The sequence below is a fragment of the Artemia sp. Qi Xiang Cuo genome, chromosome 2 (assembly GCF_049724085.1).
Source record: "Artemia sp. Qi Xiang Cuo chromosome 2, ASM4972408v1, whole genome shotgun sequence".
In the NCBI taxonomy this organism is placed as follows: Eukaryota; Metazoa; Arthropoda; class Branchiopoda; order Anostraca; family Artemiidae; genus Artemia; species Artemia sp. Qi Xiang Cuo.
In genome coordinates, this window is record NC_142795.1 from 81,204,382 (window position 1) to 81,226,172 (window position 21,791).

Genomic DNA, 21,791 nt, shown 5'->3' on the forward strand with positions numbered 1-21,791 from the left:
TGCTCTTTAAGCTAAAGTTCAAATTTTTTTCCAATTCTTTAAAAATTACCCCTTAATCACAATCAGTTGATCTATATGTTAACATTGAGTAAAGTTCATAACTTTCAGCCCTCGCCCCGGGGACTTTGGGGGATTAAGTCATCCTAAAATACATTTTAATCATATTTTTGACATTTTAATCATATTTTGAAATGGCTATCTCAAAATTTTGATCGGGTGACTTTGGGAAAAAAATGAGCGTGGGAGGGGGCCTAGTTGCCCTCCATTTTTTTTGGTCACTCAAAAAGGGCATTAGAACTTTTAATTTTCGTTCCATTGAGCCCTCCCACGATATTCTAGGACAACTGGGTCGATACGATCACCCCTGTAAAAAAAAAAAAAAAAAAAAAAACACACATCCGTGATCTTTCTTCTGACAAAAAATGCAAAGTTCCACATGTTTGTATATAGGTGTTTGAAACCTCGACAGCAGGGTTCTCTGATACGCTAAATCTGATGGTGTGATTTTCATTGAGGTTCTAGAACTTTTAGAGGGTCTTTCCCCTTTTTTCGAAAATCAGCCACATTTTTTCAGGCGCGTGACTTTTGATGGGTAAGACTAAACTTGATGAAACTTATATATTTGAATTCAGCATTGAAATCTGATTCTTTTGATGTATCTATTGCTATCAAAACCCGTTTTATAGAGTTTTGGTTACCATTGAGCCGGGTTGCTCCTTACTTACAGTTTGTTACCACAAACTGTTTGATTTGAAGTAAACTCTTCTGAACCCAGCCAGTTTTGTCACTTTCTTCTTTAGATAGAGAGAAATTCTAAAAAGTACATACACTTTCCACTATTGGGTTGATGAACATGCAGAAGATTAGTTTAGTTTGTTCTTTGGAACTAGAATTCCTTTGAAGCTTTCAGCATTTGGTTAGCACCGTTTGCTTTTGTTACCGTCAATCTTGTATTTTCATGCCAGGTTAGATTGGAAGAAATGAATACCCCTAGTAGGGTTGAGCTGTTGCTGATCATGTTTGGGTCTATAGGTGGTTCCAGTTTAGGAAAGCTTTTTACAAGAAATGAAACTATCGTTGCTAAGCAGTTATCTTTATTTACCACCATATTCAGTTTTGCTCCTTTAGAGGTAATTTTTTCATATAATTGAAACTTTGACTTTTACCCACTCCAGATACTACCTCAGCTAGGGAAGGTCATCTACACATATTCATCTTTCGTCTAGTCTAACAGTTATATCGTTGATTATAAGGAGGAAGCATAAAGGACCAATCTCTGTTCCTTTCAGGACACCACAGAAAATCAGCAAAGAGGAAGAAAAGATTTTTTTATATTTTACAATTTGTTCATTTTGCTAGAAAACTTTTTACAATATAAACTGGAACACTTTTACAAATGAATTCTGAAGCTAGTTTAAACTGTTTAATTGTATGCTTAAATCCAAATGTCAGCCTAGGCCTATAATACTTATCTAATATAAACTGGAACACTTTTAAATGAATTCTGAAGCTGGTTTAAACTGTTTTAATTGTATGCTTAAATCCAAATGTCAGCTTAGGCCTATAAGACTTATCTAAACATATCCTAAGATGAGGCATACTGTGTATTGGATTTGGGTATGATCTTACTTGCTTGTTATTACTTTATATTTTTATATAGGTTGCAAGTTCTGGAAAATAAAAGTAAGGATGGTATTTTGAATAAGCAACAGTATCTGAAGCAGAAACTAAACTTACTAAAGAATCTTATGACAAAAGATCACGTGAGACTGCTTGATGATCTAAACAGTAAATTCATCAGGAAAAATATCAACAAGGTAATTTTTATTATAATTTATTGGAATTCCTACTTTCAATTTAAGCATTCAAATACTTAATGATATGGGCTTACACAATTTAAATTTGTGAATGCAAGAAACACATTTCCTCTTGTTCTTTATTGTAACCCTTCAATAAAATTTTTCTCTGTCTAAAAGACACCCTAGACGTCAATCATTTTGATTAAAAGCTTCCGTCAATCGATTGATTCAAGTCTGATTGACCTTCAAGGAACCTGTTTGGAGCTTGAGTCAAGCGTTGACAATGATTGATAGAAAGTTTGAATGACTCAATCGGTTGACGACATGGGTTGTCCGTCTAGACTCTAGACTAGTTTTGTTCAGATATTGCATTAGTTCCGCTCCAGCAGCAAAGGAAGATATACCGGAAAATAGCAAAAATGTAGAGCGTGGGTTTATTTGTTTATTAATTAATTTAAAAAAAAAACTCCGAAAAATAAGTTTTTCAAAGAAAAGTAAAGGTCATTTTAAACTTAAGCTCAGCAGATACAAATACCTTTTAAAATTCAAACTCAAAACGACCAGAAATTACTATTAAAGAATACCTTTCTTGAATTCCGGGAATATTTCTGGTCTACGCCTTTATTATGAAAGTAAAGAGTAATATTAAACCCAAAACGAGCAGATTTTATTCCATATAGGAGAGGTGCTGCCTCCTCATCAACCCCCGACATTCTACACCACATATTCTGCCTGTATTTAGGAATATATGTAGGACATTCCTTTTTTCATTATTTTTGTTTGTCATAATTTCTCTCTGGCTGCTCAGTTTTGCACGTGGGGGGGAGGGGAGGAATAAGCCTAGCAGCACCAGCTTAGTCCCTAAATTGGGGTTTATATTATAAGCTGGCATGCAGCGAAATTTTGCTGGATCATTTGCATAAATCTCAAGCATGTGTTTCAAAGTTTCTTGAAGTCTATAGTAAGAATGACGTCTGCCTTCGTGATCTTCCCCAATGAGATCCTGGTGTCATTTTTTAGAGCTTAGCCATACTTGCTATTTGGAAAGATTCAGAAGGTTATGTTTCTTAGGTCACTCTTAAGTAAGGCAAACTATCCAAATTATTTTCTTATTGCGGTAAAATATGTCGCTTCAGGGAGTTTGAAAAAGTTTCGATTTTTATTTCATTTTATCCGTAACAAAGGGTTTATCTGACAGCATTCTTAAATGTTTTATATTGTTTGTCTTGTAGTAGAGTTTTTTTTCTTTTTTTTTAGACTCAAAGCACTTACAGAGACTTATTTGAAACGATGACGATCGCTGTACATGTGATCGAAATATCCAGACTTTTGTGTCTGTTTTCATTGTCTAATAAATGTACTTATCCCCATTTGCACGTTTATTTTTACGTCTAATTTTAGATAAAATGAATCGAAAGCATCGATACGGTACAGAACTATCCTTTCACCGATACAATACTCATGAGTATTGCTATTTGAACGCATAGTCGTCTACTTACTCTTCATGATCTTGTTCATATTTTGAAGGACACGACTCAAATTCATCATAGTCTTCCTTTTTATTTATTTAAATATATTCAAAAAATTGAGCAGCGCTTGTCATTCGTAGCTTTGGTTTACTTTGCATCAACATAGAGTCAACGTTTCCGTGATTTTGGTTCCAAAGTTTCAGTGTTCGCATTGATTCTTGCCGCTTAAGTTGGGTTGTGGAGAGTTTTCTGGGTATATTGTTGTACGTAGTGGAGTCAGGCAAGAAGGTGTACTTTCGCCCGATATCTTTAACGCCTATATTGTCAGAGTTCTGTCTGGGATTCAAAGTACTTATTTGACAGGTTGTTCAGATTTATCGTATTTAGCCTATACGGATTATCTCACTAGCCGTTCTCGAGTTGGCCTGTAACTAGAATATTCAAAAATTGTTGGAAGCCTGAGTCGTCATAGGAGACGAGCTTTTTCTAGACTATATTCCAGTTTCTGTGACCGTTTCCGTGCTTTGTTGTTATGCCCGTTGTAAATAGTATTTTTTGTCCGTCTTTTCTCGCAATTACTTTTACTGTGTCACGTACTGTGTCTTTTGATCGTTTTGTTTCTTTGATCGTTTTTGTGTATTTTGATATTTTTTTCTTTATTTATTTACCCTACTTTTCTAAAATCACGGGTAAAAAATGAATTATTATTATTATTATTAATAGAGGCTATAGTGTTAAGTGGTACGTAATGTTTCCCCGTTCTTTTATATATTCACCGCCTCAGGCTCCTCCATCGAAAAACAAAGGATTCTTGTGAATTTTTATCTTTATCTTATTCATTTCATGCATGTAAACATCAAAATGTTCAGTGTGGGAGCGTTAAGTTTTATTTTTGTACCTGTCAAATTTTTCTGTGAAAATGCTTAGAAATAATATAAAAATATTGCACAATCTGCTTCAGAACCTTATTTCCAATCAACTTTAAAATAATCAAAATGCTTGGCAAGCTCTTTGGTATCGAGCAAAATTATAGTCTTTGTTTTAAAATGTATTTAATAAGCTTTCTAATTTACAATTTTTTTGAATTTATAATATTCTCCCCTAGAATACCCCCCCCCCCCCGACTTCCCGCGAGATTTCTGAAAAATACCTTTTTTTATTTTCATTGAAAAAAATGAAAAAACTGAGCCACCCTCAAGATTAAAAAAAAATCCCCCCCCCCAATATTTATTGGTGAAACCACTTAGAAAGATGCATACTTATCAAAATGCCCGGCAAGCTCTTTGGTATTGGGCGAAATGTTAGTATGTATTTGAAAATGTATTTAATAAGTTTTCCAATTTACAATATTAAAAGAAAATATACATTATATAATTTAAATATATTAAATGTTTATATTAATTTGCTTACTATATTAATAATTGGTTCATTGAATTGATTGCTATTCATAGAATGTATGACGAACATGGTCATCTTTGTCCAATAGACGGAAGTATGATTGAAAGGAATAAACTCATCTATTTTGCTGGATATTTGAAGCCAATCTATGATGAAAATTCTGACATAGAAGGGGGCGTTGCAGCTAAAGAGATGGGGCCAATCATCGCATGGTGGATTTCTGGTAAATATTTTCTTGGAATTTTTGACGAAGAGTAAAAGAATCATTTAGAGTAGGAAGCTCTGTAATTCCGGGAGTTCTTTTACACGATATTTTGTTTTTGTCAATCTCTTTATTTTTATGGATTATTGTCTGTGGAGCTCAGTTGTATGAAGCAACTTAAATAAACTGCTTATATTTTTATTAATTTTTAGAGAAAAATTTGGTCCGGTTTTGTAGTTTTTGATAACGAGGAATCAATTTGTTCAAGGCAGTGAACAGTAAGTGAAGAGCGACCCGTGTTAATAGAACCAAAATTCTAAAAAGCCTGATTTTCCGGTTTTTGGATAATAGGTGCTCACCTCAAGAATCTTCCTTTTATGCTGATTCCAAACATGTAAAATTTTAGAACTTTGAAATCAGCCTTCAAAAATTGTAGCATAGAAAAATTTGAATTGTTTTAGAATAGTACAGATTGGAAGTTTCTTATTTTCGTATTTTTTTCTTAGAAAGATGGTTAAAGATGTGTTTTTTCTTCACTAGAGTTTATTTCATTGAATCAATGATCATTTGATATCTGATGAGGGCATATTCCAATCGAAATATAAAGTTTCCAGTTTCTGTTGTCTCGATAAAAGTAATATAAGGATAAAGATCCTTCAGAGCCATTAATGGCAAATGGAGCGTCTGCAGGCTACTACAGACGTTTCAGTTACTGGATCTTTTTTTACGGTGACAGCTAGCAAACCTGTCACCCAACCTTGCGGCGGTGGGAATCGAACCCTGGGCCCAGTATTGCCAAGCAGAGTGTGTATCTCCTGTGCTACAATAGATCTTGTTATCTTATGTTGTAATTCAATACTACCGGCCTGAATAGGACCATAATGCTTTCCAGAAAAATTATGAAATGCGCAATCAGCTAAGGCAATGGGGACAGGAAAGGCAATAGGAGAACACGGAAACAGATGGGAAGGAAAAGCTTTCCTGGCGTTATATTATGCTGATGATATATGCATCCTAGATGAATGTGTGAGCAAAATGAATGAACTTTTAGAGGTTTTGCGAGTTCAGTGGGCTAGAATAGGTTTGAAAAATAATGTTAAGAAGACTAAGTTGCTAAGCCTAGGAAAAAGTGAAGATGAAAAGGTGACGTTGGGTAACGAAAAGATTGATAAGTGGACAGCTTCACTTACCTTGGTAGTATTATTAGTAAAGACGGTGGGGGCGGTAAAGATGTTAAAAGTAGAATAGCCAAGTCTCAGGGTGTTTTTTCACAGTTGAGAAAAGTTAGGAAGAATCAAAAGATAAGTCTGCAAACTTAGACTAGAATGTTGGAAGCTACAGTGGTGACAGGGGTCAAATATGGGTCAGAAGCATGGGTGTTCCGAAAAATGGATGAAGATCTGCTAGATGTTTTCCAGAGAAATTACCTACGCATTGTTCGGGTTACCCGTTTGACTTACCTTATTTCAAACAGTAGGCTGTACGAGAAGTGTGGTTGAATCTCGTTTACTAGGGCTATAAAGAGAGAAAGTTTGAGATGGCTAGGGCACGTTCTTTGGATGAAGGATGACAGATTGCCGAAGATTATCCTTTTATGCCAACCATCTAGGGCTAAACGGAAAGCAGGTCGTCTGTAGTTGGGATGGAGGATGTCATAAAGAAAGATTTAAGGGAATTGGGAACTTCCGTTGAGGGTATAAAGAGGGAGGCTTTGAATAGATTAGGATAGAAGAGAAGCGCGCGTAGCTGTGCTGGCCTCAATTGGCTTGGTGCTGTAGTGAGTTGTTAGTAGTAGTAGTAGTAGTAGTAGTAGTAGTAGTAGTAGTAATTAGCTAAGGACTATTTTAGGCTATTTTCATGCTGCCATCTGATGGCGTACTTGTTTCTAAACTGAAATCAGTGAAATTCAATCGTTTCTTGGATTTAAAAGGTCTTAGTGTAGTACCTTAAAATCAGCATATGATGACAAAACTGCCAAAATATTTCTTTTGATTAGAGTTAAAAAGAAAGAAATAGAGGATATTTAAGCTTAATATTATACATAAAGTTGTTCCTTTGGAAGATTTCCCATCCTAATGATTCTTTGTAGAAAAAGGCGATTTGTCGAAATAATGAGTTTAGACAAACTAGTTCCAAAAAATCTGAAATGCTTTTGTCGATTTATTAATTTAATAGCTGTTAAGGTTAAATGTCTATTTCTTTCAATGAGCAGAAATTATGTGTCTGTCTTTTCTCTTTTTTTGTTAAGTCCTCTCTTCTATCGTCTCTCTATTCTTTCGTTAAATCCTTTTCAGAAATCTGTTAAAAAATCTAGCTCCGTCTTTGGATGCGGTCTAATTTTTTTTTTTGTTTTTTTTTTTTTTTTTTTTTTTTTTTTTTTTTGAAGAAAGTACAGTGTTTCTTCTTCTAGGTTTACAGATTTTTATTGTTTTCAATATTTCGTTGGAAGTGCTCCTGAGAATCTCTAAATCCAACAATTTATGTGTTCTGCTTTAATGTTTTTTTTTTATTCTCTAGGCTTGAAAATTTGTGAAACGTATAAAAATTACCAAATTTATATAATTTAAAATTTACGGCACTGCGTTTGCCGAATATTGTCTCATGAAAACCCCTGTGGCATACAAGCTATTTATGAACGTTATTACTGAAAAATCCTTCTTTGCCAAAATAGTTATTGGATTCTTTAAGTTCTTGAAATATTAAGTCAATATTTAAATTAGCCAAAGTACTTTTTTTAGGTTTTGACGGAGGACAAGAAGCATTGATAAGCGTCAGCACTACATTTGCCGAATAGTACCTCATGAAACCCTCTCTGGCATATAAACCATTTATGAACGCCATTATTGAGAAATCCTTCCTTGCCAAAATAGTTATTGAATTCTTAGTTGATAATTTAGAAGCAGCGTACGAAGATTTAGTCTGTAAAGTTGCTGTAAGTATTAATGGTACTAAGATGAGAAACTAATTTGCAGTTTCAGCTGCTTTCCATTTGCTTTTTTTTTTAGGAAAAGTTTTTTTTTTTTTTTTTTTTTTTTTTTTTTTTTTTTTTTTTTTTTAGGGATCAGCAAGGAAACGTATATCACTTTTTCAAAATATGTCTATATATATTGGAAAAGTAAATTTCGCTAAGAAAAATAGATATTGACAAGTTAATTTTATCTGTCATGCAACAAAAATCGTTGCGTAGTGAGAACTTGAGTTTTGAGCTGTAACTGTGTTCATATCCTATTGTCTGGATTTAAACTTTGTCAAGCTTTTCTTTTAAGGATATTTCCATGTCCTATTGTTTTCACAAACATATGAAAAATCAAATCCCGTTTCAATTTTTTTTAGTACCAAGAACAGTGAAAATGTAAACTTACCATTTGATTTGGTTAAATGAAAACCCACAAAACTCTATATTGTATAAAATTAAGCAAAAATCGAAAAAATTTAATTTAAGAATTTACTTTTAATAGTTTTAGAATTTAATTTAATTTTAATTTTAAGAAAAAATTTAATTAAAAATTAAATTTTTAATGAAAAAGACCTTGATATGCAGCTGCGTAGTTTTTGGTAGTAGCAGGTGCTATATTTGAAAAAAAGGGAGTTGGGTGAAAATTAAGTAATAAACAGGCTAGAAAATTTGGCATTAAACGGCTTAAGATTGTGTAGGTTTTCTTTGAAGGTGTTATTGTCTGTAGGAACCAACACGTCGTTGATGTCCGAATTTTCACGGTTGTCATTTTTAATTAATTAATTTTTTTTCGCAATTCAACGTGACAATACTAACAAAACGTGGTACTACCCTAAAAACCTGGTAGTTTGAAACAACAACAGAAAATCTTAGGAAATCCCGGTTTTTACCTATAAATTGAAAAATGTTTGCCCTAAGGGACAAAAATGTTAGATTTTGATGTTTTTGGAAAGAAATGTAGGTCGAATTCTTATTTATAAAAGCTTTTTGAAATCACTAAAAATCTTTAGCGTAACGACAGAGGTGTTGAGAAGGGGGCAGAATATAGAATAAGGTTTTTTTTTTCAATTTGAAATTTGCTTGGTTTTGGCTTAGAGTTTGACTCCATGTTAATTAAATTACATTCAAACTTAACAGTATCAGAAGACCAGTCAGCCTTTCAAACAGTTCGTGGTAACGAACTGTAAGTAAGGAGCGACCCGGCTCAATGGTAACCGAAACTCTAAAAAATAGGATTTTGATACCAATAGATACATCAAAAGAATCAGATTTTAATTCTGATTTCAAATATATAAAGTTCATTAAGTTTGATCTTACCCACCAAAAGTTACGTGCCTGAGAAAATTTGGCTGATTTTCAAGAAAAGGGGGAAAGACCCCCTAGAAATTATAGAAACTTAATGAAAATCACACCATCATATTCAGCGTATCAGAGAACCCTACCGCAGAGGTTTCAAGCTCCTATCGACAAAAATGTGGAATTTTGCATTTTTTGCCAGAAGAAAGATCACGGATGCGTTATTTGTTTCTTTTGTTGTTTTTTTCCAGGGGTGATCGTATCGAGCAAGTGGTCCTAGAATATCGTAGGAAGGCTCGTTGGAACGGGAATTATAAGTTCTAGTGCCGTTTTTAAGTGACCAAAAAATGCAGGACAACTAGGCCCCCTCCCATGCTCATGTTTTTCCCACAGCCACCCGATCAAAATTTTGAGATTGCCGTTTTGTTCAGCATGGTCGAAAATATTATAAAAATGTCTTTTAGGATGACTTGATCCCCCAAAGTCCCCAGGGGGAGGGCTGAAAGTTATGAACTTTACTCACTGTTAACATATAGTATTGGTTATTGGGACGTATACAGACTTTTTCAGAGGAGATTTGTTCTGGTAGGTGGGGGAAGGAGAGGGTCGGGGGCTATATGGAAGGATCTTTCCATGAAGGAAGTTTTCATGGGGAAGGGACATTGCTATGAAGGGGGCGCCGGATTTCCCAGCATTATTAAAGAAAAAGATCAGGAATTAAATAATAAAAAAACAAGTTTTTCAACTGATCAACTGATTGTGATTAAGAGGTCATTTTTAAAGAACTGGAAAAAAAATTCGAACTATAGTTTAAAGAGCAGGGTATTGACTAGGGGGCGAACCCCCTAATATACGTGTTAAAAATTTATGAATATAGAAGTTCGTTACGTAAGTTAATTCTAAGTTACGTATATTTATTACTAATAAAAACGTTCGTAAATAAAATTAAACAAGTTTCGAGAAAGCCATTTAACCAAATATAATATGCAAATTTTGTTTTAATTATTCATGTACGGTGAGCCAAAATCAAAACCTGCATTAATTCAATAACGTTCAAAAATTAAATAAAAAAACAAGTTGTTTTTAAACTGAAAGTAAGGAACGACGTTAAAACTTAAAACGAACAGAAATTATTCGGTATATGAAAGGGGCTGTCCCCTCCTCAACGCCTCGCTCTTTACGCTAATTGACTTTCTCACAACTCTATTTTTTTAGACAATAAAAAAAACTTTAGCGTAAAGAGCGAGGCGTTGAGGAGGGGACAGCCCCTTCATATACGGAATAATTTCTGTTCGTTTTAAGTTTTAACGTCGTTCCTTACTTTCAGTTAAAAAAACTTGTTTTTTTTATTTAATACAAATAAGAGCGATTCTGCTTTTCTTATTTTGAATACTGGATACACATTAAGTCTTTTGGTTTAGCTCTCCTCCCTCCCTCAATTCAAAATTTGAGGTCTAATTGACATCCAACAATCCTTTGAGGTTTCAACTCAATCTCCCAAGCAGTTCGTAGGAAACGGCGGACCTGTACACCGTCTTCTGATTTACTCAGCTACGCGTGTTGATTCTAATGAATACCCATAGAGAATTTTTGCATCTTGGCTTAGGACACGGTCCCTAAAAGCTTCTAGCTGATAATATGATCAAAACCAAACCCGATCACCTTCTCTTCTATTAAACAAACACTAACAAGGGCTAACATATGCAAATAAAACAAGCAGAATTTGTTCTGTATTGGAGGGGAGCTGGCCCCTCTTCTTTCCCCTCTCCCCCTTTTTGTAGAAACGTCGGAAGATTCGATCAAACAATTTTCAAAGATTCGATCAAAAATTGAGATTTCTAGTGTCCTTTTAAAAGTCAAAATTGAGCCACCAGGATATGACAAATGAGTCACGAAACCTTCTTTCCCTGATCAATGTGGAACTTACGCCAGTAAGCCCTTGGGTTCATGGGACTAATGTACAAAAAATTATTGAGTACAAAAAATATACCAAGGGGCTAAAAAAAGGGATGAATTTTTTCAATTGCCTGGAAACAAGTGAAACCTTAGGCTAAGGGACCCCAAATGTAGAGGGAAAATAAATAAAATATTGCTTCATCTAAAAATGGAGCCCCAAAAGGCTTAAATAGTACCAAAAAAACATTTCCCATCCACTTCAAACGAAGGAGCTATCTTTCAAAACTTGGGAGGGGGCTTATTCGTTTGGAAATGGAAAGTTCTAGTGCTCTCTTTAAAGGCCGCTTGCTACTAGAGAGCAATCAGCCTCCCTCTTGGTTCCTTTTCTGCGATTCGGGCCTCCGGGTATTTTTTGTTTGTAAAACACCCCCCCCCCCCCCCATTCACTATATTCATTTATGTTATTTTACTGTGTTCATGGCCGTATATTTGGCTTTAAAATACACTTATTTTTCTATCTATCTAATATGCAGAATAATTGTACCAAACACATTTTGCATGCTGACCCGTTATGCTTACCCCCCCCCCCCTAATGTGCAAATCTATAACGCAAATTTATTTCTAAAGTAACGAAGAAACTAGCAAAAAAAAACGATGTGTTCTCGAATTTTACACAGAGTAAACTTGAGTGAGTGGCGCATAATACACAATCTGTTAACTTCTTCAAAAAAAGATTCAACCGTAATTGGAAACATGATGGACCGATGCAAAAGACTAGCTGCAAATCAGATTCGCAAAAGTACCTGGCTCCGCGACTTTAGAATAATAAAAAGAAATATGCACAGAGTCTTCTGGTCCTATCATCCCCCTCTGAAATCTAAAGATTTTATGATTTGTCATGCAAGTCTTTTTATTCCTCATATAAAGTGTCTTTAGTGCCCCCCCTCCCAAAAAAAAAATTAAATCTGCCCCCTTATGAATACCCGTGTATGTGCCTGCCCGAATTATCAGAATCTTTTTTTCGTCTTCAGCTGTAATTCTCCTGTTTTTTGTTTTTTTATGGTATTATGCCCCTCCCCCTGAAATTAATTTGTGAGCGATTGCCAGTTTGCGACAGCTCTTTATTCCAGAGCTTTTATTTTTTGAACCAGCAGTTACCCTAAGTTCGAACAGAAAAAGTTGCTATGATAGGGAATATTTACAAATCGTATCAGTGAGCAATCCAAATTGATACTGTATTCTAACAACATTTTTATGCCATTTAGTTTTTCTACTCTCGGCACTTTTCTTTTCTGTGGCTGTTACCATTTTTTAGATAAATTCAGCAACAATATCTATAGCTGTTGCTGTTGCGTAGGACAAAAAAAATATATATCATAATGATGGTAACTGCCTTGTTCGCCGACAAAAGGTTTATTTTTGTCCACATAATAAGTTATTTGGCAAAGCAAGTAAATCACTGGAATTATTTGAAGATTTTTTTTTTTTAGAGTTTTTAGGATGCTCCTAAAGCTCTTAGAAGAAGTTTCACCGCTTTATAATTGGTATTGACATTACTTTTATAGTTTTGGTCTTCACAAAAAGCAGAATTTAAAGCAAACAGAGACTATTAAGGAAAGGATTTTCATACTCCAATTGCTACTATCACTGTCCTAGGTCCAAGCAATTATTTTCACTGAGGGTGATCTAGCCGTTTTAGCATGGACGGCAAATGTCTTCTGTTTTCCACTTGGATAGCCTTAAAGCACACATTGGTATATAATGAATAGTATTTATATTCTCTGGCAGACGTCCTTTTCTTTTTCTAGCTTTACTTTGAAAGTATTGATAGTGTGTGTTGGAATTGAAATAAGGAACACACTTTGTTATGTGAGTGCAAAGAAAAAAAAGAAGAAAAATAAGCTTGACTTTGTTTAGAGAAAAAGACTAAGTTAACCGTTTTGGACTTCCCTCCATCTCTATTCTAGTTCTGACCTTTGGTTTGCTTTACGGATGTACGGGGTTTTCAGTGTAGTTAACTGTTCACTACCATATATCGGCTTGATTTTTGTAGAAAAAAAATAGTGAAAAGAGAAGGAAGAGGCATAGCAGCTAAGAAAAATAAACCGGAGACGAAGGCTACGACAACACCGCTGGTTAGAAATGTGTTTGAAATGTTTTTTACTGACCAGATTGCGCAAAGTGAAAAAGCTGATCAGGTAATTTTATTTATATTACTTCATCGATTTTACGTATACGTATAACATAGGTAACACAATGAGGAATTGTTTCAAAACCGTGAAATTTAGCCGAAAATTAATGAAAATTTCGGCTCTGTACCTAAGAGTCTTCAGCAGAACAAATAAATAAATATAAAATTAAACTTTCAATAAAACAAGTAAAAATAAAACTAAAACCAAGATTGAATCAATGATAGAATCATTACTTAAGATAAGTTCAGCCAAGAAAGAAAAAGTAACAAGGCAATTCATTCAGATTAAAATAAATCAGAGGCAAATTTTAATACAAGTCTTGCTTTATTGGAAGCAAACATTATTGGTCTTTTTGATGCAGATTTATATCATTTTTAGTTAAATTTGTGTATAATGTGTTGAGTAAGCATTCTCCTACATCTGTATTTAAAGAAGTATTATTTTTTAAATTAGTTTAGTCTCTGTCGCCTCTCGAAAAATTTGTTTGATTCCCAGATCATTACTAATGAGGGTGGTATTTCCAAAAAATATTGGTTTGGGTTTCGAAAATATGGTCAGTCAGTTCCTAATCAAAAGAGCTGGAGACTATTAGAATTTGGAGCCTTTATTATACTATCCTCATGTAGTTCTAGACCTTCTTCTAAATTTTGGTATTAAACAGAAAAGGTGCTATACGAGTTAATCTTTCATAAAATTAAATTTAAAAAAAACAAGTTTTTTTTAACTGAAAGTAAGGAACGACGTTGAAACTTCAAACTAACAGAAATTATTCCGTATATGAAAGGGGCTGTCCCCTCCTCAACACCTCGCTCTTTACGCTAAAGATTTTCATTGTTTACAAAAAATAGAGTTGTGAGAAAGTCAAACTTTGGCGTAAAGAGCGAGATGTTGAGGAGGAGACAGTCCCTTTCATATACGGAATAATTTCTGTTAGTTTGAAGTTTTAACGTCGTTCCTTACGTTCAGTTAAAAAAACTTGTTTTTTTTATATTTAATTTTTGAACGTTTTTGAATTAATACAGGTATTGATTTTGGCTCACCATACATTCATAATTTAAACAAAATATGAATATTGATTTTACTTTTATTTGATTAAATGGCTTTCTCTATACTTGTTTAATTTTATTAACAAACTTTTTTATTTGTAATAAATATACGAAAATTAAAACCTACCTAACATACCGAACTTCTATATTTATATATTTTTAATACGTATATTAGAGGGTTCACCCCGTAGTCAATACCTTGCTCTTTAAGCTAAAGTTTGAATTTTGTTCCAATTCTTTTAAAATTACCTCTTAATCCCAAATGCCGTTAATTAGAATAAATAGCTCATTATGAAAGTACTAAAAAATCTTTGTCTTAAAGAGCGAGGTATTGACTAGGGGGTGAACCTAATCATGTGCGTAATGTTTTCTGTCGTTTTAAGTATTGATGTTGCTCCTTACTTTCAGTTGAAAAACTAGTCCCTTCCTCCATGAAAACTTTCTTCATGGAAAGATCCTCCCACATAACCCCCGACCACCCCCCCCCACTACCAGAAAAAATCCCCCCTGAAAACGTCTCTATGCTTCCCAATAACCAATACTATATGTTAACATTGGGTAAGGTTCATAACTTTCAGCCCTCCCCCTGGGGACTTCGGGGGATTAAGTCATCCTAAAAGACATAGTTGTCATATTTTCGGCCATGCTGAACAAAATCGCTATCTCAAAATTTTGATCGAGTGACTTTGGGGAAAAAAATGAGCGTGGGAGGGGGCCTAGTTGCCCTCCATTTTTTTTGGTCACTTAAAAATGGCACTAGAACTTTTAATTTCCGTTCCAATGAGCCCTCCCACGATAGTCTAGGATCACTGGGTCGATACGGTCACCCCTGAAAAAAAAAAAAAAAAAAAAAAAAAAAAAAAAAAAAAACACGCATCCGTGATGTTTCTTCTGGCAAAAAATGCAAAATGCCACATTTTGTAGATAGGAGCTTGAAATCTGAAACACTTCAGGAGCTGAAATGCTGAATATGATGGTGTGATTTTCATTAAGGTTCTATAGCTTTTAGGGGGTCTTTCCCCCTTTTTTCGAAAATCAGCCAAATTTTCTCAGGCGCTTAACTTTTGATGGGTAGCACTAAACTTGATGAAAGTTATATATTTGAAATCTGATTCTTTTGATGTATCTATTGGTATCAAAATTGGTATCTGTTTTCTAGAGTTTCGGTTACCATTGAGCCGGGTCGCTCCTTACTTACAGTTCGTTACCACGAACTGTTTGATTACTAAACACACTTGTTCTTTGTATTAAGCTATTAAATTTTAAACCTCAACATTAATCATTCAAAAGACTGTTTTAAAAATTGCTTTGGAAAGAAAATACGTTTTTGTCACTAAACGGATAGGGCAGAAAAAGAAAATACACGAATAATGACCTCGTGGATAGGGCCAGAGTTGGTAAGTCGATCACTTTCCTCGACCTGTTATAAGGAATTGCTATTTCAACATTAACTGTTGATAAATCTTCCTATAGTAATTTTGTTTTAACTGTCAGAGTTTAATACACGAAATCTCTATTAACTTTTTGAATTCTCTTGAATTTAACCACCAGCAAATCCAAGATCATCATTGTGGCTGAATTGGCTCAAAAGGGTATTTTGAAATTTGTTTTTTTATTCCTATTTAGAAATCAAGTTTTGTTTATATTTTTTTGCTTTGACATAAAAAAAATAGACTGGCGTTAAAGATTTTGTATTCATTATATGAATTATTCGACTGTCATTTCGACCAGGCTTCAGTAAAACCAATAAAAAATAAAATAAATAAATTAAAAGAGAAAACAGGCAATGAACACAGATTTTTGGTTTTGATTATAGTATACATACAGTGAGATTCTATGTTTCCATATTTTATTTTTATTTTTCCAATAAGATTTCTGTCATTTTGGAGAAATTAAACTGAACTTTTTATAATTTTCTTGTGAACATGAAAAGGTAAGAGTAAGCTCTTTTACAGTAAATTAATTAAAAAAAACTTTTTCCACAAAAGTTTTTCAAAAAAAAGTAAAGAAGTCCGTTAAACCAAAAATGAACAAAAATAGAATCAAATAATCTACCAAGCATACAACTACCACAAATCAGTATCAATAAATGAGTAAAACCCAAAACAAACTGAAATTAAAATTAAAAAACAGTCAAACTCAAAACGAGCTGAAATTAATCTGAGTAAGGTTCTGAACCCTACGCTTTCTAAAAGCCAGAATATAATTTGTAACTTACTGGAAAAAATTCAAATGAATTTACTGAAAATAATGTGCATTGTCAGTTTAATATGCATATGCTGATATTTATTCCTTAAAATCTTAATTAATTTTTTATTTTTTAAAGTTATAAAACTGAAAACATTTAAAATAATTTTTTTCAGTAAAGTAAAAATTATATTCTGTCTTTTAGAAAGCGTAGGGGTGTAGAACTCTACTCATATTAATCTCTGCTTGTTTTGAGTTTGACTCTGTTTATTTCAATTTCTGTTTGTTTTGGGTTTTATTTATTTATTGACACTGATTTGTGGTAGTTGTATGCTTGGTAGATTGATTCTATTTTTGTTTATTTTTGGTTTAATGGCGTTCTTTACTTTTTTTTGAAAACTTATTTTGTTGAAAAACTTTTTTTAATTAGTTTCTGTTCGTTTTATATGGGCATAGTCTTTTTCAGGGAAAACACTGAGCATCTTTTAAAGTTAAACAACCATCCCTTCCATAAAAACCTTAAATACCCTGGGGGTATAACTTACAGCCCTTGCCCCTAATCTCTGGGGATTATTTCAACACCAAAAGCCTTGTTATATGATATTTAGACTATTTTGAATAGAATGGCTATCTCAAAATTTCTATTAGATGCATTTTGGGACAATACGACGTGTTTCTGTGTGTGTTTGGAAGGGAGGGGGGTAGCTGCCCTCCGATCACTTTGACTCTTAAAAAGAGCACTAGAGCGACTGATAACCAATCCAATGAGCCCCCTCCGAAGTTTATATGACCATGCTTTCGATAAAACCCATTATATGCCCTCAGGGCATTACTTTCAACCATTGCCCTGAGAGCTAGGGGCTTTCTTATACTCAAATACATACTTTCCAGACCTTTCAAATCCGTACAACAAATTGGCTAACTCAAAATTTTTATTGGACTTGTTTGGGTAAAGTATGGGCGTGGGGGGGGGGGGCTTTTGCCCTCTCATCACTTTCGACTAATAAAAAAGGCACTAGTCCTCTCAATTTCCAATCGAATGAGCCCCTTTTGAAGCTTTTACGACAAAACTTTAGGAAAACCATGTATGCCCTAATTGCATAACTTATGACCCTTGTCCGGAGGGCTCGGGGGGGAGGTTTTTTATTCTCAGAGACATAATTTCCAGACTTTTTAACTACGTCAAACAAAATGGCCATATCAAAATGTTGATCGGAAATGTTTGGGGAAATGATGGGCGGGGGGGGGGGGATTCTCCCTCCCATTACTTTCGACTATTAAAAAAGGCAATAGCCCTCTCAATTTCCAATCGAAAAAGCCATTTTTGAAGTTTTTACGACAAGGCTTTCTATAAAACCTTATATACCCCCAGGGAATAACTAACAACCTTAGCCCTGATGGCTGTGGGGGGGGGGGGTGTCATACCCAAAGATATAGTTTCCAGACCCTTCAACTGCGTTCAACAAAACGGTTATATCAAAATGTTGATCGGAAGTGTTGGGGAAATGATGGGCGTGGGGTGGCATTCGCCCCCCGATCGCTTTTGACTATTAATAAGGCCACTAGACCTCTCAATTCCAAATTGAATGAACCCTTTTTGAAGTTTCTACGACAACACTTTCTATAAAAAACCTTATATACCCCCAGGGCATTACTTACAACCTGTGCCCTGGGGGCTGTAGGGGATTTGTCATCCTCAAAGACATAATTTCCGGATCTTTCAACTACGTTTAACAAAATGGCCATCTCAAAATTTTTATTGAATGTGTTCGGGGAAATGGTGGGCGTGAGAAGGGGACTAGTTGCCCTCCGATCACTTCTGACGATTAAAAAGAGCACGAGACCTTTCAATTTCCGATCGAATGAGCCCATGTTGAAGTTTCTACAAAAAAACTTTCTATAAAAACATCATATGCCCCCAGGACATATTTAACACCCCGGGCCAGGAGGGTTGTGGAGGGGGGGGGTGTCCACCTCAAATACGTAACTTCCAGACATTAACACTACGTTTAATTAACTGGTCATCTCCAAATTTTGATTGAATGTTTTCGGGGTAATGTTGGGTGTGAGAGTGGGATTAGTTGCCCTCCAATCCCTTTAGACTATTAAAAAAGGCACTAGTCCTTTTAATTTCCAATCGAATGGGCCGTTTTGGAAGTTTCTATTAGAATACTTTCTATAAAAACCTTATATGCCCCCAGGGCATAACTTACAACCCTTGCTATGAGTGTTGTGGGGGGGTGTCATCCCCAAAGACATAATTTCCAGAACTTTAAACTACGTTAAACTAAATGGCTATGTCAAAATTTTTATTCGATGTGTTTGGGGAAATGGTGGCTGTGAGAGGGGGGTTAGTTGCACTCCAATCATTTTCTACTTTTAAAAAGGGCACTAGCCCTTTCAATTTCCAATCGAATGAGCCCTTTTCAAAGTTTCTACAACAACCCTTTCTATAAAAACCTTATATGCCCCCTGGTCATAACTTACAACCCTTACCCAGAGGGATGGGGGGAGGGGGAGCTTGTCATCCTCAAAGACCTAATTTCCAGAACTTTTAACTACGTTGAACAAAATTACTATCTCAAAATTTTTATTGGATGTGTTTGGGGAAATGGTGGGTGTGAGAGGGGGATTAGTTGCCCTCCAATCACTTTCGACTGTTAATTAGGGCAGTAGCCCTAATTAAAATTAGGGCTATTGCCCGAATTCAAAATCCAATTCAAATTTCCAATTGAATGAACCGGTTTTGAAGTTTTTAAGACAACGGCCTCTATAAAAACCTTATATACCCCCAGGGCATAACTTACAAGCTTTGCCGTTACGGCTGTGGGTAGGGGGGGGGGGTTATCATACTCAAAGACATAGTTTGCTGACCCTTCAATTACGTTCAACATAACGGCTATATCAAAATGTGGACCGGAAGTGTTTGGGGAAATGACGGGTGTGGGGGGCATTCGCCCTCCGATCGCTTTTGACTGTTAATAAGGTCACTAGCCCTCTCAATTCCCAATTGAATGAACCCTTTTTGAAGTTTCTACAACAACGCTTTCTATAAAAAAAAACTTGTATGCCCCCAGGGCATAACTCACAACCTTTGCCCTGAGGGGTGCAGTAGGTTTGTCATCCTCAAAGACATAATTTTTGGGCCTTTCAACTACGTTGAACAAAATGGCTCTCTCAAAATTTTGATTGAATGGCTTCGGGGACACGGTGGGTGTGAGAGGGGGTTCAGTTTCCCTCCGATCACTTTCGACTATTAAAAAGGGCACTAGCCCTTCAATTTCCAATCGAATGAGCCCATTTGAAGTTTCTACTACAACACTTTCTATAAAAAGAACCTTATATGCCCCAGGACATAATATAGAACCCTTACCCTGAGAACTGTGGTGTGGGTTGTCATCCTAAAAGACTTAATTTCCAAAACTTTTAATTACGTTGAAAAAATGGCTGTCTCAACTTTTTGTTTGGATGTGTTTGGGGAAATCGTGGGCGTGATAGGGGGGTTAGTTGGCCTTCAATCACTTTTGACTATTAAAAAGGGCACTAGCCCTTTCAATTTCCAGTCGAATGAGCCTTTTTTAAGTTTATACGACAGCCCTTTCTATAAAAACCTTATATGCCCCCAGAGCGTATGTTAGAACCCTTGCCATGAGGGCTGAGGGCGGAGTGTCCTCCTCGAAAACATAATTTTCAAATCTTTTAACTAAGTTAAACAAAATGGCTATCTCAAAATTTTGATTGGATGTGTTTGGGGAAATGGTGGGTGTAAGCAGAGGGGGGTTAGTTACCCTCCAATCACTTTCAACTTTTAATTAGGGCACTAGCTCTTTCAATTTCCAATTGAATGAGCCCTTCTTGGAGTTTCTGTGACAACACTGTCTATAAAAAACCTTATATGCCCCCCGGGCATAACTTTCAACCCTTGCCCTGAGGGATGTGGGGGATTTGTCATTGTTAAAGACATAATTTCCAGAATTTTCAACTATGTTTAACAAAATGGCTATCTCAAAATTTTGATTGAGTGTGTTTGAGGAAATTGTGGGCGTAAGAGTGGAGTTAGTTGCACTCTAATCACTGTTGACTATTAAAAAGAGCACTACCACTTTCAGTTTTCAATTGAATGAACCCTTTTAGAAGTTTCTACGACAACACTTTCTATAAAAACCTTATATGGCCACAGGGCATAACTTACAACCCTTTGCCCTGAGGGTTTTGAGGGGGTTGTCATCATCAAAGACCTAATTTCCAGAACTTTCAACTACATTTAACAAAATGGCTATCTCTAAATTTTGATTGCATGTGTTTGGGGACATGGTGGGCGTGAGAGGGGGGGTAGTTGCTCTCCTATCACCTTCGACTCTTAAAAAGAGCACTAGCCCTTTCCATTTCCAATCACATGAGCCCTTTTTTGAAGTTTCTACGACAAAGCTTTCTATAAAAACATTATATGCTCCCAGAGCATAACTTGCAACCCGTGCCCTGAGGGCTCTGAGGGAGTCATCATCCTCAAAGACCTAATTTGCATAACTTTCGACTGTTAAAAAAAATAGCTATCTCAAAATTTTCATTGGATTCGTTTTTGGAAATGGTGGGCGTGAGGGGGGTTATTTGCTCTCCAATCAATTTCTATTATTAAAAAGGACACTGGCCCTTTCAATTTCCAATCGAGCCCCTTTTAAAGTTGCTACGACAACCCTTTCTATAAAAACCTTGTATGCCCCCAGTGCATAACTTACAACGCTTTCCCTGAGGACTGTGAGGGGGTTATTATTCTCAGAGACCTAATTTCCAGGATTTTAAACTATGTTGAAAAAATTGCTATATCAAAATTTTGATTAGATGTGTTTGTGGAAATAATGGGCGTGATAGAGGGTTTAATTGCCCTCCAATCACTTTCCACTATTAAAAAAGGCACTATTCCTTTTAATTTCTATTCAAATGAACCCTTTTTGAAGTTTCTACGACAACGCCTTCTATAAAAAACCTCATATGCCCCCAGGGCATAATTTTACAACCCTTGCCTGGAGGGCTCATAGGGGGTTTCATCCTCAAAGACGTAATTTCCAGATTTTTCAACTACGTTGAACAAAATGAATATCGAAAAATGTTGATTGGAGATGTATGGGGGTGTTGTGGGCACGAGATGGGGGTTAGTTGCCCTCCATTTACTTTCAAGTATTGTAAATGGATCACCCCTTTCAATTTCCAATCGAGTGAGCCCTTTTTGAAGTTTCTACGACAGGGGTGTCTATAAGAACCTCATATGCCCCCAGGGCATAACTTACAACCCATGCCCGGAAGGCTGTGAGAGGGATTGTCCTCCTCAAAGACATAATTTCAAGATCTTTCA

General features: G+C 35.4%; 1 protein-coding gene across 1 annotated transcript in view; it reads left to right on the forward strand.

The window, feature by feature from the left end:
* Nucleotides 1–1,665: 1,665 nt before the first annotated feature.
* LOC148955682 (uncharacterized) overlaps nucleotides 1,666–21,791 on the forward strand; it is a 37,435-nt gene continuing 17,309 nt past the window's right edge. Inside the window, exons 1-3 of the mRNA XM_089107880.1 lie at nucleotides 1,666–1,817; nucleotides 4,720–4,889; nucleotides 7,607–7,800. Coding sequence (XP_088964006.1) covers nucleotides 7,669–7,800 — 132 coding nt within the window. The 5' untranslated portion in view covers nucleotides 1,666–1,817; nucleotides 4,720–4,889; nucleotides 7,607–7,668. The remainder of the gene's footprint in view (nucleotides 1,818–4,719; nucleotides 4,890–7,606; nucleotides 7,801–21,791) is intronic.